Here is a 15,924-nt window from a genome sequence, read left to right as displayed (position 1 = left end):
CTATTATAATCAAGTATGATAGGATGTTCCGGGAAGCAGGCTGAAGAAGAGCTGCGGGGGGGGGAGGGGGTGTCCAGCTGGGCCTGCTGGGATAGGAATTCTGGATTGGAACTTTACCTAGAAAATCTCCTCTGGGGTCTCCTGGGTGGCTCAGCAGTTGAGCATCTATCTGCCTTCAGCGCAGGTTATGATCCCCAGGTTCTGGGATTGAGTCCCGCATTGGGTTCCCTGCAGGGAGCCTGCTTCTCCCTCTGCCTATGTCTCTGCCTCTTTCTCTGTGTCTCTCATGAATTAATAAATAAGATCTTTAAACAAAATCTCTATTTTAAAGTGCAAAACTCAGGGTAATCATTGGTGTAAAAAACCTACAAAGTACAACTCAATTAGGAAAAGCTAGACAATCTTTAGACAGCTTCCATAGCCAAAACAACCCCCCCCAAAAAAACCCCCTATTTCCAACCACATAAAATTAGGTCCACATGACATGTAAATGGTCTCTTGAACTGGCCAAGTTTCACACATTGGTCACGTTTCGTGTATTTTAAACAGATTTACATCTTGGGTTGCCTGGCTGGTTCGGTCGGTAGACCACCTAACTCTTAATCTCAGGGTCGTGAGTTCAAGCACCACGTTGGGCATGGAGTCTACTTAAAACATAAAAATAAGGAAAAAGAGAAAGAAAAAACCTACAACTTACCAGTTAGGAGACAGTAGGATTTCAATAAGAAGTCCTACTAAATATAAAGACAAAGAAAGCAAGGAAGAAAGAAACAAACCAGGGGGCCTTCCTGGAGGAGGTGACAGCGAATAAAGCCATGTGGAACAAATAGGAGTTGGCTAGGCTGAGGCTGCAGGCAAGGGCATTCCAGGGGACTAAAGAACAGGACATTCAGAAACCTGCAGGCTTGAGAGGTCCCAGTGCCTTCCAACACCTGGCAAGAGTTGCTTGGGGCTGCAGGTGTGGAGGGGGAGATGGGGCCCATCAGCAGGCCGGGTTGGTCAAGTTCACAGGGCTCGAGTGATGGGGAGGAATGTGGGGACCGGGACAGCGCTTTCCATGGCCTCTGGCTCAGGTGACCAAGTAGATGACAATGACAGGGATGCCGGTGGAGGGGCTCATGGGGGAGGGGTAGAGCCCGGCCTTGTGTTCCCCAGGTCCCTGCCTCCCCAGGCGCGCAGCTCCCCCATCCCCACTTCACCTCCCCACTGCCTGCAGCCTATGGGTTCAGTCCAAAGCCCTGAACGAACCTTGAGCAGACCCTCCTTCCTTAGTGTGGGGGGCGGGGTAAAATGCCACCCAGAGCCCCCTTCCGCGAAGACCTGCCACCCCAGACGCTAGGAGGGCTGTCAGCAGATGGCTGTCGGCCCCTTCCTGGGTAGCCCGCAGGCCATGACTGGTTGATGCGGGGACATAATGGTTCACCCATCTCAGCCCGACCTGAGACCACTCTGCAGGGATGTTCCAGCTCGGAGCCTTCCATGGAAGCTTTTTCTTCCCATTTCATCCACCCATCCACGTCCCCACCCCCGTCTAACCTTCTTTTCTTTGTCCCATCCATCCATCCATCCATCCATCCATCCATCCATCCATGTATCCATCCCATCAATTCTTCCTTCTGCCATCCATCCATTCACCTGCCTTCTTCTTATCCCTCCTTCCCTCCTCTTGTTCCAGGAAGGATTCCAGTCTCCTCACCTGTCGAATGGGATCATAACTACCTTGCCAAGTCTTAACGAGAGTTCTCTGAAATAACGCACACAAGGTGCCTGGTAAAGCGCACGCGCTAAACAAAGTGTACTTGCTGCCACTGGGGTCATGTGCTCCTGCCCGTCCCAGCCATCAGACACCTGCCTGCTCGTCCTCCATGCTGGGGAAGTCTGGGTGCTCGGGCCTCCAGGGTCCGCCGCTGCTCTCGGTGGCTGAGGCTGCAGCTCCAGAGTCAAAAGGCTGGACACACGGCTTGGGCTCAGAACCTGTGGAGAAAGGAGGGACAAGGTGTCAGGGCTAAGTGGGCAGGGCTGAGGGGCGGGAAGTCTGAGTCCTGCACCTGCTACTGCTTTCCCGGGGCTCAGTTTTCTCTGTAAGATGGGGTGGTTGGAGGAAGATGGTCTCGATGATTTTTAAGCCAGCATACCTGCCGTCACCTCCCTGTCCTGAGCCTGTGGTGGACATTTGTATCCAATCAGGAGGCTCTTTCCTGCTGATCGTTTATCCCTTTAAGATCCCACCCCCAAGGCCCCATTTCCAGCCACTGTCTTAGGTTAATCAGAGTGGACTCCTGAGATGATACCAGTTGGTAGCTCCTGCTCTGGCTAAAAAGCCCTCATTCAGTACAGTGGGTCCTTAAGATCAGATGCAAGTGCCCAATGCCCACATTAATAGGGTCTCTAATGGGGGGACTTCAGTCTCCCTCGGCCCCCATGTTGTATTTGGAGTTTCAGGGGCTGCTGGGTGCCATGGGGTAGAGGAGAAAACAAGAACTTTAGGGTCAAGCGGACTGTGTCCTTTGCCTGGACCTGCCACTAAGGGTTGTACGTGTTCTCTGGGGAAGGCACCTCGAGGCTGTTTCCTCACCTGGGAGATGGGTGTGACAGTGCCTCTCAGAGCTTTGGGGAGGATGAAGGACCCCAGCATGTGTGGTGCTGGGTGACCTTCTTTGCTCTCTAGGTCAGGAGGGTGTTCTGGCTTAATATCAGGTCTTGGACTGAGCCCCTTGGAGAGGGTCCCCTTTTTCCCTCCCCCTGCCCCTTACACCGCAGCTAGAGCGGTCACCCCTGCCTATTCAAATCCTTGCGGAGGCTCCTCGTTGGCTGCAGGAAGGATATTGAGACTCTTGGCCTGGCCACTAATGTCCACCAGGATATTCCTTCTGTGCCGTGTCCTTGCTGCCTCTGGACTTGCTGCATGAGACCCTCCCCTCCACTCCTGCTCTAAAGCTGCCTGCCTGAAGACCTCACCGTATTCCTTTCAGAAATCTCTGTCCACCCCAAACCTATGGTGCCTCTCTCGTGTGCATTTCATTGCCTCGACATCTGGACTCCCTTCACTCCTCCATCCCCCTTCCAAAGACATCCCAGGCTCTGCAGAAACCAGGGAGGTGACAGGAGCGTGCCTGGAGGAGAAGCCTGGGGAGGTGGGTAGGGGTGGAGGAGAGAGGATACCAGTGGAGGGATACATGGAGGGGCTGATCAGACCAGGACGTTCTAAGTAAGAGCAATGATGGCTTCAGGTGGGGCTGAGTTGGGGTGGGGGAGTGGATGTCCGGTGCTTTTGGAAAGTGCGGAGTTAGGTAGGTAGCTTGGGTCCCCTCTGGCTGGGTGACCCCATGTCCTGGTTTGTTGGGCACAGTCGTACTTAATGTTGAGCCAGGGTAATTATGAGCAACACCTCCTTTTCCTTCTCCAAGGGGTCTAGCAGAGGGGAAGGCTAAGGATGTCCCTCTATTCCAACGGGGCTGTCTGCACCCACTCACATCCCCTGTTCTCCTGGCTGTGGATCTGCGAACACTGCTCCAAGTTTCGGGACCCTGAAACACACACAATCTGGAGGAGCCTTCTTTTAGGAAAGAATATGAGACTATGAATATGAAACTGTGAATACAGAATTGCCAGGGCCTTGGGCACCCGGGTGGCTAAGCAGTTAAGAATCTGCCTTCAGCTCAGGGCATGATCCCGGGGTCCTGGGATCGAGCCCCATATCGGGCTCCCTGCGAGGAGTCTGCTTCTCCTTCTGCCTATCTCTGTGTGTCTCATGAATAAATAAATAAAATCTTAAAAAAAAAAAAAAAGAATTGCCAGGGCCTCTGAACACGAACATCAGAAAACAGTCAAGTCAAACAGAAAACAATATACACGCTTTGTGAATAGATGGGTGACAAGGGGGCAAAACCACAAGGACACTGGAAAACTGTGTGGCTGTCCCTTAAAAAAGAAAATCACAGAGCTATCACGTGACCCAGCCACCCCACAGCTAGGGATAGCCCCTCAGGAAATGAAGACGTGTGTCCACCCAAAAGCTAATACGTGACCACTCGCAGCAGCACTTTTTATAATAGAAGGTGGAAATAACCCAGCTATCCACCCCTGGGTGGAGAGATACACAAGATGTGGTATAGACATATAGGGGAAGAGTATCCAGCCACTGAAAGGAATAAAGTTCTGGGGCGCCTGGGTGGTGGTTCTGAGGGTCTGCCTTCGGCTCAGGGCATGATCCCAGTCCCAGGATCGAGTCCCACATCGGGCTCCCTGCAGGAACCTGCTTCTCCCTCTGCCTGTGTCTCTGCCTCTCTCTGTGTGTCTCTTATGAATAAATAAGTAAAATCTTAAAACAAAAAAGGAATGAAGTTCTGATGCCAACTACAAGGTAGGGATCAATCTTGAAGACATAAGCAAGGCAGTCAGTCAACAAAGAGCACACGCTATCCATTTGTAAAAATGTCTGGAATAGAGGAGTCCATAGACACGGAAAGCAGATTTGTGATTGCCTATGGCTGTGGGGGGGGGACAGGGTGGGGGGTGTAGAGTGATAGCTAGAAGATATGAATTTCTATTGGGGGGATGAAAATTTTTTTTTAAGATTTTATTCATTTATTCATGAGACACACGGCACCTAACCGTTGAGCCACCCAGGGATCCCCAAGATGAAAATGTTCTAAAATTGATTGTGGTGATGGGTGCATAACACTGTGGATGTACTCAAAGTCATAGAATTGTACACCTTAAGTGGGCGATTTGTGTAGTGTGTGAAGTCTATCTCAGTGAAACTGTTGCCAAAAAAAAAAAGCCGGGACCCCTTGCAGAATTTTGATTGTGCGGGTGCCTTTGGGCTCCAGCTCTATTTCCTTCAAGGTAGATGAGCCTTTGATGTCCGGGCCTGCCACAGTGTGCGAGAATGTTGTCCTTGTTCCCACCATCCTTGCTTTCCCAGGCGGACCGACGGACTTAGCTCTGCTGTACCTCGTTTGGGTCTTGTATCTCCTGCCTTCCCCACCCTGAAGCCAAGGCAGCCTGTATGACTCAGAGAAATGTCCGAACAAAACAAGCAGGCTGTGAAGGAGAAAAACCAGATGTGGGGGTGAGTCTGGGAGGCTGATGCGAGCCTGAGAGGGGAGGAGGAGCTGGCCCAGGGGTCAGTTCCATCCCTTGACCAAGCACCCCAGGGGCTTCAGGAAAGACCAGCCTGCTTCACTGGGCAGGGGCCCCATGGAGGCCTGAGGCCTCAACAGCCTGTACCTTGCATCTGCAAACTCTGTGGGTCTGGGACCCACAGGCTGAAAGTGAAAGGTCAGGAATGAGTTCGCTCTTTCTATGGAAGCTTCTGACCCAAGAACTGGCTGGGCTGGGCTTTGATGATGGACTCAATTCTCATCCTGGTGTCCCTTGCTGAACCCCAATCTTTGTGTCGCCAACTATAAGCCCTGATCCCCAGAGTCATAGACTGAACTTTGAACCAGGTATCATAGACTGAGCCCCAATCTCAATATCAGAGATTGAGCCCCATCTTGGTGTCATAGACTGAGCCCCAGTCGCAGTATCAGAGACTTAGCCCCATCTTGGTGTCATAGACTGAGCTCCAATCCCAATATCATAGACAAGGCCCCATCCTGGTGTCATGGACTGAGCCCCAATCCTAATCTCATAGGCTCAGTCCTGATCCTGGTGTCATAGAATGACTTCCCATCCTAGTGCCACAAGCTGAACCCTGACACTGCTCATAGACTGAGCTCTGACTTTAATGTTGAACAGTGAACTCTGATTTTGCTGGAAGATTCTCTTCCCTCAGGCTCCAGTCATAGTCTCCAGTGGACACTGATCATTGCTGCCTAGTATTCCCACCTATACCCCAACCTCAAGATGTCAGGACCAAACTCTTTGTTTTCTGTCCTCCTCCTGTGTCCCTGTAGTAATGTGACTGCACTATCTCCCCAGTGATCTGGCCAGAAATGGGGAGACCAGTCTTACCTCCTCACTACCCCTCAGGACACCAAGCCCTGTCAATTTGATCTCCCTGACATTTCACCACTCCATCCTCTCTTCTCCTTTCCCCTGCCACTCTGAATGTCAGCCCCCATTATTTCTCTCCCTACACAACCACAATTCTTGTTGGGGTTTTCCCACACAAACGATTGTCAACCATAATTTCACTGTGATTGGTTTACTTGTTCCTTTCTGGACCAGGAGTTCCATGGGTCAAATCTGGCTCATCACCTGATTTTATAAACAAAGTTTTGTTAGCACAAGTCATGCCCATTTGCGTATATATTATCTATGACTGCTTTCATGTTATCACAGCAGAGTTCAGCAATTGCATCAGAGATCCCTGAAAAGTTGAAAGTATTCACTCTTTGGCCCTTTATAGAAAAAGCTTGTTGATCCCTGTTCCAGACCATGAGGTCCATGAGGGCAGGTACTGTGTCTGTCCCACTTTTACATCCTCAAGCTCCAAGTGGTAAAATCTTATGTGTATTGATCAGTTCCTATATACCTTGCCTAGTGCTAAGTCTGTCATGTAAGAGGCAGAGGTTGGGATGTGAACCCCGGTGTTTCCAACTCCAAAGCTGGGGGTTTATAACCACCAGGTTAACCTGTGGTTAGCTGATGAATGGGTGGGTGGGTGAATAAATGATTGGATGGATGGATGAGTGGATGGTTGGATGAATGGGTAAATAAACTGTTGGATAGATGGATAGATGGGTGGATGATAGTTAGTGGGCTGGCTTGCTGGATGAATGAATGGATGGATAGTTGGATGAATGAATGTGTAGATGATTGAACAGATAGACGGTTAAATGGGCAGATGGCTATATAAATGGAGATGGATTCTGGATGCATGAATAAATGGGTACTAGCTGGCTGTTTGGTGGATGGATGCATGGATAGTTAGATGGGAGAATGGTTAGATGGTAAGATAAGTGATGGTTATGTGGTTAGATGGATGGATGGTTAGATGGGTAGATGGATGGATGATTAGATGGATGGATGAATGAGTGGATGGATGGATGCATGCATGTGCACAAATACATGGATGCATGGATGGATGGTTGGCTGGCTGGTGAATGAGTGGATGGATGGTTAGATGGATGGATGCATGCATCTGTGCATACATGCATGGGTAGATGGATGGATAGATGGATAGTTGAATGGATGGATGATTAGATGGATGGCTAGACGGTTGGTTAGATGAATGCATGCATGGATGGACGCATGGATGCACGGTTGGATAGTTGGCTAGCTGGCTGGGGGATGGACGAAAGGATGGATGCATGCATGCATAGATGGATAGTTGGGATAGATAGTGTGGCAGCGTCCAGAGCCAGTGAGGCATTACATTCGGGAGATGCCATTCCGAGGGGATGAGGGGAGAGAGCTATAGATGGAGGGGGGATAGAACAGAGTCGGAGAAGCCAGGCAAGAAGGAAACCAAGTTAGGACACAGAATGCACTCATTATGCATTCAGTGGGGGAAGCTGCAGTGGCAGGTCCCAACCACCCTTTCCTCAGCTTTGTTTGCTTCCCCAAATCCAACCCCATCATTTTCCCAGAAAGTCCCATTAGATGACCAGATGGCCAGTTACAGAGCTTAAAGGGGCACAGAACCTCCCTCTTCCTTCGTGCCTCCCTAACTCCCCGGGGCTAAATAAAGACTCTGCTCCCCAACACCATGGTTCTCTCTAAGGAGTCTGGATTTAGGTAGGCAGCCTCTTCCACCATCAGCCCCTGCAGCACCAGCCATAAAAGGGTGTAAGAGTCACTGCTGGTTCCCTGAGCTCACTCCCCCACCTGCCAGCCTGTGAATCAGTCTCAATCTGCCTGGGCCGGAAGACGGGGTGGGCAGAGAGGCCAGGAGTGGGTGGAACTTCATGAGGATCTGGGTCACAGACAGGCGTCTTGCTGGGCCATGGGTGATGCACGAGTCCTCTGGTATGGCCATCCACTGGTGGATTGAAAAACCCTCCCCAGGCCCTGCAGCTGCCCACCCTGGCAGCTTTGCTTACTGGCCGGAACACACCACAGAGGTAGCCTTGGAATAGAACTGTCTGCAAATCCTGGCTCCTCCGGCACAGGCTTGCTGTGTGACCTCGAGCAAGTCACTCAACCTCTCTCAACCTCACGACGGTTCAACAACTGGCAGCAGCTTCCATCGTTCTGATGACTCTTTTCCTGCATCCCAACCTCCAGGGCCACCCTCTCTGTCCCCAACCCCAACCTCCAGGGCTCTGATACTCCCATCTCCTTCCTGACCCACGCAGGGTGCCTGGTACACATTAGGCCCTCAAACAGAGTCTGTGGGCAGAATGAGCTAATGAATCCTCTCATTGGCCTCCCACTTCACCAGCACTCACCCCCACCCTGAACAAGTGCTTGACTCATGCAGGTGGCAGGGGGCTGTTCTGGGTGAGGCAGGGGAGGGTCGTGCAAAGATGGGAGGCACAGAGGCGCAGGACATCCAGGAGGCTCCCATCACACTGTCCCCTATGCCCTATGACCCTGGCCACTCTCTGGTTATACCCTCAAGGGTAAACTCGCCTTGAGATTTAGGGAGAGGAGTCCTTTTGCCAAAACAATTCACCCACACCTTAGGAGACATAATACAGGGGCCTCTCCAGCCCCCACAGAGGTAAACTGAGGCCCCAGGACCTGGGAAGGGGTTGCCACCAGCCAATGTTGAGTGTGTATTTGAGGGAGGCATCTACCAGAACCCCTGGGAGTCTCAAACCTCCTCTTTTTTGCTGCCTCCCCGAGCCTCCATCCTGCCGCCTTCCAGGAGCAAACAGCACCAGGAACCCCCAGGAAGGCACCAGGCTGCCCAGAGGGGGAGTTCCGGGGTGGATTCTCTTTCCGCAAAATTATCTCCTGAGACAAGGTCCTGGCTGAGCCCCGGGTGGGGGGGGAAGGTTCCTCTGAAGTGAGAGGGACCCCATAAGCCTGTGATGTCCTGTGGCGTCCGGGGGAACTAGGGATGATGGAATTTGGGGCTGGATCAGCTAAAGTCTGTGCCCCAGGCCAAGAAAAGGCTCCAGGCTGTCAAGGGAGCCCTGCCTGGGGGGACGTGCCTGCTGGCCACTGCCCGCCCCCTTACCTCTCTTGAAGGCCCACCGCCTCAGCCACAGCTTGGAGAGGGCCGGCCAGGAGTGGTTGAGCGCCGAGTTAGCCATGGGGGCCCACGCATGCGGGAGTGTGGGCGACCAGCAGAGGATGAAGCAGGACTTTGGCTGGGAATCCCTGCCAGGATGGGGCTGCCAGCAAGAGGGGCGGAGACTGCAGCCAGGGGCTGCCAGATGCATCAGCTGATGGGAGGCTGGGGGTAGGGCAGGGGGGCTGGGGTTTTCGGCTGGGGGGGAGCCCGGGGGCTCCAGCCTGGGGGGAGGCCAAGCCCTCCGTACAGCCCACACCACCCTACCCTTCCTCAACCCTTTAGCCTCTCAGCCTGGCTGGATAAGACATTCCCAGGGGGAGCCCAAGACAGCAGTGTGAGTGGTGGGGACGTCGGGGTCTTCAGAAAGCGAGTCTAGACCGGGTCCTGAGGTGAGTCTGCATGTGTCTGAGTGTGTGTGTGTGTGTGTGTGTGTGTGTGTGCCATTGTCTATGATTTTTTTTTCATTGTGATTCTGACACCGTGTTTGCAACTTTGCACACAGGGTGTGTATTTTCATGCCTCTGGGTGTGTGTTCGAGTGCAAATCTTGAGTGTCAACCTGCCTACATTGGGGGGGATTTGGAACATCCAGGTGGCTTCCCCCCCCCCCCCCGGTTTTATTGAGATATAATGAGCACACAGCGCTGTATAAATTTAAGGCACACAGCACGACTTAGCTTACACATACTGTGAAATGACCACCACAACCAGTTTAGTTAACATCCATCACCTCATGTAGATACAGAAAAAAGGAGAAATATCTTTTTTTTCCTTGGGATGAGAACTCTTAGGATCTACTCTCCCAGCAGCTTTTCCAGCAGAGCGCGCAGCAGTCACCACGCCGTGCGGTGCATCGCCAGGACTTCTCTCTCCCGGAGCTGGAAGTTTGTCCCTTTTGGTCTCCTTTTCCCAACTCCCCGCGCCCCACCCTCACCCCCAGTCCCTGCTCCTGGAACCCACAAATCCCATCTCTTTATCCCGGAGCTTGATGGCTGTTTTTCAGATTCCACTCTTAAAAGTGAGAGCGCCCAGGATTTGTCTTTCTCTGCCTGACTTAATCTCACTGAGCATAATGCCCTCAAAGTCCATCCCCGTTGTCACAAATAACAGGATTTCCGTCCTTTTTATTGCTGAATATTGTTATCTGGGCGTGTTCAGCAAGCACCTGGGAACCTGAGTGTCTGGGGGCCCGCTGGCATCTGTGGGGTTGGAGCGGCAAGGCTCACCTGGACGGGGGGCTATCTGTGTCCGACAGCTGTGCCGGGCTTCTGTGTGTCTGCGCGGTCGTGTGCGTGTGAGTTGGGTGTGTGGGGCGGGTGGGGGGCGGGTGTGCAAGCGCGGGTCCGCAGGTGGCCGGGCCAGTGCTGCCCCCTGATGGTCCAGCCTCCCTACTGCATCCTCACTCCCTGAGCTGAGAAATTGTGGCTTTGTTCCCTGCTGACCTCCTGCGCTCCCCGAATCCTTTCTGCGACCTCCCAGCCCCAAACCACTGTCACTGGTGAGACGATCACCAGTGGTCGTCTCCTTCCTTGCGTCCTGGCCCCCACCGCCCCCTCGGAGGAAAAGGCTGTCACTCTTCAGCGACCTTTCCTGAAGGGTTATCTGCACGCCTGCCTTTGCCTACTCGCACCTGCTCCATCCCACAGCCCCTGGAGGCTGATTGCCATCCCCTCCAGCCTTCCCGCTCTCTCTAGGGGCTAAATCCAAGGGACACTTTTCTGCTTCCCCTTTGCCGGACGCCTCTGACCCCTTCTTTCTTTTCTTTCTTTTTTTAAGGTTTTATTTATTTATTCATGAGAGACACACAGAGAGAGGCAGAGACACAGGTAGAGGGAGAAGCAGTCTCCGTGCGGGGAGCCCGATGAGGGACTCGATCCCAGGACCCCAGGATCACGAACTGAGACCTGAGCCAAAGGCAGATGCTCAACCACTGAGCCACCCAGGCGCCTTGACCCCTTCTTTCCTGAACATCCCCCCACCCCCCACGATGCCTCCAGCTTCTCCCCCTTGCTCATTCAGCAGACTCCCTTCCCGCCTTGGCTCATTTTCCTTTCTCTGTCTGACCTATAAACTCTGTCCTTGGGCATTTCACACTTCCCCCCTGAGCCCCGGCCCTGATGACCCCATCTACACCTCCCTTGGGACTTGAGCTCTCACGAGTCGGTGACCCACCCCGAATCTTTCACTAACAGAAAGACACAGAAACACCCAACAGGCTCCAGCACACATGGACAACTGCAGACGTACACACACTAGTCCGACATACCTTCACACCCATGTCCACGTGCACACAGACATATGCACGCACACACACACACACACACACACACACAATCATACACAAATGGCCAGACTCTCTGGAAACCCAGAGGACAGCTCCGCCCCCTCTGCTGTGCTCCGGGCTGTGATTTGCCCAGGGCCCAGCACTCGCTTTTCCCTGGACCGGCTACAGGTGCCTGTGGACGCCCTGGACCTCTGGGTGGAGGGCAGGTGCCAGTGCTCCTGTGGCCGCTGACGCGAGGCTTTGGGACAGGGACGGGCCTCAAGGACAGACAGCATTTCCTGAGCTCCTGTGATGTGCCAGGCACCGCGTTAAGATTCCACGTGCAAGACCCGCGACAACCCTTTTACAGAGGAGCAGCCTGGGCCGGAGGGTGAAGTCACTTGCCCTTGGGCACACAGAGGCCGGGGGCTCCGTCCTCCACAGCAACAGTATCAAGCACTGGCCCCATGTCCAGCCCTGTGTCCGGCGGGGGCACTGGGGGCCCGAGGGGACATGTGGAGATGTGGCCCAGAACAGACACACGATGTGTTTGTGGTTGACACTGCTGTGAAAAGCCTGCTTCCTCCAGGAAGCCCTCCCGGAGGGGCTCATCACAGAGGCCAGCAAACTCACAGGTCACCGAGAGTGGGGGTGGCCCTCCCTTGGTTGCACTTGCTTGTCAAGCCCGTTCCTCAGAACCGCAGGTGACAGGGCCAGCAGAGCACCCCCGAGAATCAGCACCCTGAGTAGGGCATTCAGGGCTTTCGCCACATGTCCCTAGCCTAACTCACCAGCTTGGTTCTCCCTGGCGCCCGCTCTCCCCTCCCAGACCAGCCCCTCCTGGCTGCTCCTGGGCCACCAGACCCCATTGGTGCACGACGCCGCCTGCAGGCTGCGTGGCCCGGGGCTGGGCGGAAGCACGCCTGGGTGTGCCCTGTGCAAACCGCAGCCTTCCTCCCCTTCACCCCACTCCAGACAGGCGGGGGCGAAGCTCCCCAAGGTGGGCCTCTGTGGGAGCCAGGGGCTGTCTCCCGCTCCGGGGGGTGGGGTGCTGGAGCTCCACCTAGGCAGCCCGAGAAGAGGGGCCTCCTCTTCCTTGGGTGACCTCAAAAGATTGGGATGGGCCCTCCTCCCGACTGGCTCTCAGACATCAACCTTATGAGGCAGTGTTTGTTTTAAAAGTCAGACACCCCCCCAAAAAATAATAAAAAATAGTCAGACACCCAAGCCACAGGGAGGGGCCTCAGGGAGGTCGTGGCACCCCCCCCCCCACTGCCCCAGGGTGAGGGGGATCCAGTTTACAAAGCCAAGCATGCCTGGTACCTCTGCCATGGAGAGCACACCCATCCGCCCCTGTCGGGGTCCCCTGTGCAGGCTCTGGCTATCAGGGGCTCCATCTTCCTGTCTTATGGGCTGCACGTGTCGTGGGCCCCAGCCCCCTGGGGTGACCTCTGGGGCGCACAGACCTCCGCAGAACAAACACGGAGTCAAACAGCCTTCCTCTCCCATTCAGGAAGTAGACAAGCCGCAAAGTGGAGAGAAACTGTGGGGGGGGGTTCCTCTGCTGCCCCTCGGGACCCCCCCAGCCCCCGGCCCCACTGCTGCTCTGTCTCTTGGTTCATCTGTCCCCCACGCCCCCGTGACGGTCACTCACCAGAGGGAGGCTTGTCTTTGCTGCTGTGGGAACCCCGGCCCGGCTGGCTACCAGCTCCTGCAGCCCCCAAGACTCATGGCTAAGGCTTCCAGGAGGCCCAGGGGGAGCACTGGCCGGTCGGGGCCCCTGGGAACCGCAGGGTGACCCAACTCTGCCCCAGCTTCCTCTTCCTCAACTGCCTGCCCGCCTGCTTGGCGCCTCTGTCGACCCTGGCCGTGGGCCGAGGCAAGGGGTCCGGGGACAGCGCAGGTAGGGTTCCAGAGCAGGGAGCCTCCCCCCACTGTTCAGCCCTGTACGTGCAGGTGTCCTGAGAGGTGGGGTGGGGAGCGGGGCGGGGAGCCTCAGCACCCTCTCCCCCACCCCAGCAGCTTCCTGTGGAACCAACTGCTGATGAGGAACGGGGTGCCAGGGCCTCGTCCGGGTGCACGGGTCCACGGCGATGCACGGGACACATAAGTCAAGTGTATCCGTGGAGACACAGGTGTTCAGATGCCCCAGGAACCCGTACTGGCGTGTGCTTGGGTGCACACATGGCTACATGGGCACACGGATGCATCTGGGTCCCTATCGTGTTCTGATAAATGTTTAACAACCACCTCTCTGATCAGAAAAAAAAAAAAAAGTCCTGCTACGTTGCACTTGCCGACTGCTGCGGTGTAAATGCTCCCACGGAGCTAATTGCAGTGCCAACCTGATGCCACTGAGCATGGAGTTAGCAGGAGATGCTCAGCCGTGGCACCAGCAGGGCACTGGAGTGTATACTCAGGCCAGTGACTCCTGCAGAGACACACGGGTCCCCTGGCATTCGGGTACGTGGACATCTGTGGGTCCAGGTAGACATGGGGGTGTGCAGAGTGGTGCTGCCCACAGAGACCCCTGGGTGCACGTGGGGCACGCCTAGGCTCCTTTATACTCAGAGACAGGTGGGTGCAGATGCATGCACAGGGGCGTGACCACAGCTTGCAAAGGGGGGCACATGGAACCACACACCTGGTGCCCAGGAGGAGCCCCGATAAGGTACAGCCAGCTCGTCCCGGCTCGCAGAGCCCATTGTAACATGATCGCGAATTTTGCGAATTTTGCGGGCTGGGTGTTACCTCCTGCCACCATAAACATTTAACTATGAAACGAAAGTAAAAAAAAAAAAAAAAAAAAAAAAAAAGAATGAAAGTAACAAACACTGAACTCCAGCACCATGTACTTTTTTTTTTTTTAAAGATTTTGTTTATTTATTTATGAGAGACAGAGAGAGGTAGAGACCTAGGCAGAGAGAGAAGCAGGCTCCCCATAGGGAGCCCTATGCGGGACTTGAACCCAGGACCCCAGGATCACGACCTGAGCTGAAGGCAGATGCTCAACCACTGAGCCACCCCGGCGTCCCTAACACCATGTACTTAGTGCCACTGAACTGTAAATGAACTCAAAAATGGCAAAAGGGGTAAATGTATGTTGAGTATGTTTTCCTGTAATAAAAAGAAATTCAACCCTCCCTAATTATTTTGCTTCATTTTCCCCTGAACCTGTTTGGGTGGAGGGATACTAGACAGCGGTGAGCACACCCTGCACACGGCACACGCACGGGGACTCGTGGCACTCACATGTGGGCGCAGCGCTCCACAGAGGCACACGCAAGCACAACAGGCCTGTGGACCCCCAGAAACATGAAACCACAGGGACAGAAAGGGCCGCACAGGGAGACGCAAACACAGACACATGTGCTCATGGGCACGTGGTCACACACGGTCACACAGAATGGACATGAAGACATGCGTGTGGCTGTACAATGACTCACACGTACACACACACACACATGCGCGCACCCAAGGCAGATGCTAGACGCCTGCGAGGATACATGTGGAGACAGGGACACACGGGGTGCCCTATGACGCCCCCAAAGCCAAAACACACAGACCCAGGGGCTCGTCCACACAAACCCTTGCTGACCGAGAAGTCCACACTTGTCCTCAGGGAGGCACACAGGACAGCCCGCAGAAACACCCAGACACAAGACACGCATGGGACACAGGGCGACAGGGAGGCACGCAGATCCGCATGCACAACACCTTCTGTAACCCTCGGTTATTCATTTAATGCGACACACACTTATTGAGCGCCTACTGTATGCTGGGTCTTTTTGGAAGCGTGGGATTATGGCGAACAAGGCAGACACAACCCTCCCGCTCCGGAGTGCTGGAGGCAAACTGTGAACAAGGAAACAGACCCGCCCCGGGATGAATTGCCGTGCAAGGAAGCAAATACGGTGATGTGACCGAGAGTGGGCAGGGTGGTGGCTGCATTAGCCAGGGGGTCGTCGGGGAAGGCCACTGGCACTGAGCCGGGGGGATGCCCAGAAGGAGCCAGGCGTGGAGATGAAGATCCCGGGAAAGGGCATCCGAGGGCAGGAAGGGCAGGGGCCAAAGGCCAGGGGGCTGGGCTGAGCTGGGCGTGTCCAGGGAACACCTGCGTGGCCACCGTGAGGCAAGAGAGGGACAGTCGCATGGGTGAACCTGGCAGTGCTCAGACCTGCAGGAGGACCTTAGGGACTGTCAGCAGGATTGATGGGCATCATTGGAGGGGCTCCCGCCGGAATGAAGGGGCAGAGGCAGGGACAAGGTGGCTCAGAGGGTGCAGAAGCCCGGAGACCCACGTGGACGCCGTCACTGGGTGGCCCTGGGAGGGAGGGTGGTTCTGGTCCCTCTGTGGCTGTCTCTCCCCCACCTCCAATTCTCTCTGCCCCTCTCCTGTGTCTCTGCCTCTTCTTCTGGGCTCCCCTGCCAGAATTTAAATTTTCCCAGGCCTGTCCCCTGCCCTGTCGTCCTGCCCTGCTCTCCCTCCCATGGTCCAGTCGCTAGAGAATGAGCCCCCTGCCCTC

The 15,924-nt window shown here is 54.7% G+C and overlaps 1 protein-coding gene and 1 long non-coding RNA gene across 4 annotated transcripts in view; one reads left to right on the top strand and one right to left on the bottom strand.

Annotated features, from left to right (window-relative positions):
• Positions 1-13,208, bottom strand: part of ARHGEF18 (Rho/Rac guanine nucleotide exchange factor 18) — an 85,427-nt gene extending 72,219 nt beyond the window's left edge. Inside the window, exons 1-2 of one of the 2 annotated variants that reach the window (XM_077860060.1) lie at positions 13,053-13,208; positions 1,853-1,974 (exon numbers count right to left, since the gene is read on the bottom strand). In XM_077860060.1, coding sequence (XP_077716186.1) covers positions 1,853-1,867 — 15 coding nt within the window. In that variant the 5' untranslated portion in view covers positions 1,868-1,974; positions 13,053-13,208. Of the gene's footprint in view, positions 1-1,852; positions 1,975-9,079; positions 9,226-13,052 lie in introns of those variants that run through there. The other variant, XM_077860059.1, reaches the window with a different exon arrangement.
• LOC144290650 (uncharacterized) lies at positions 8,902-14,541 on the top strand. Of its 2 annotated transcripts, XR_013358229.1 has the most exons (3): positions 8,902-9,304; positions 9,419-9,525; positions 10,912-14,541. It is a non-coding gene; the product is annotated as an uncharacterized LOC144290650 (long non-coding RNA). The 2 variants fall into 2 exon arrangements; XR_013358228.1 differs by lacking the exon at positions 8,902-9,304 and having other exon boundaries at positions 9,315-9,525.
• The last annotated feature ends 1,383 nt before the right edge of the window (positions 14,542-15,924 follow it).

The sequence above is a fragment of the Canis aureus genome, chromosome 19 (genome assembly GCF_053574225.1).
Source record: "Canis aureus isolate CA01 chromosome 19, VMU_Caureus_v.1.0, whole genome shotgun sequence".
NCBI lineage: Eukaryota > Metazoa > Chordata > Mammalia > Carnivora > Canidae > Canis > Canis aureus.
The sequence above is the reverse complement of the archived record's forward strand: the minus strand, read 5'-3'. Positions and strand labels throughout refer to the sequence as shown.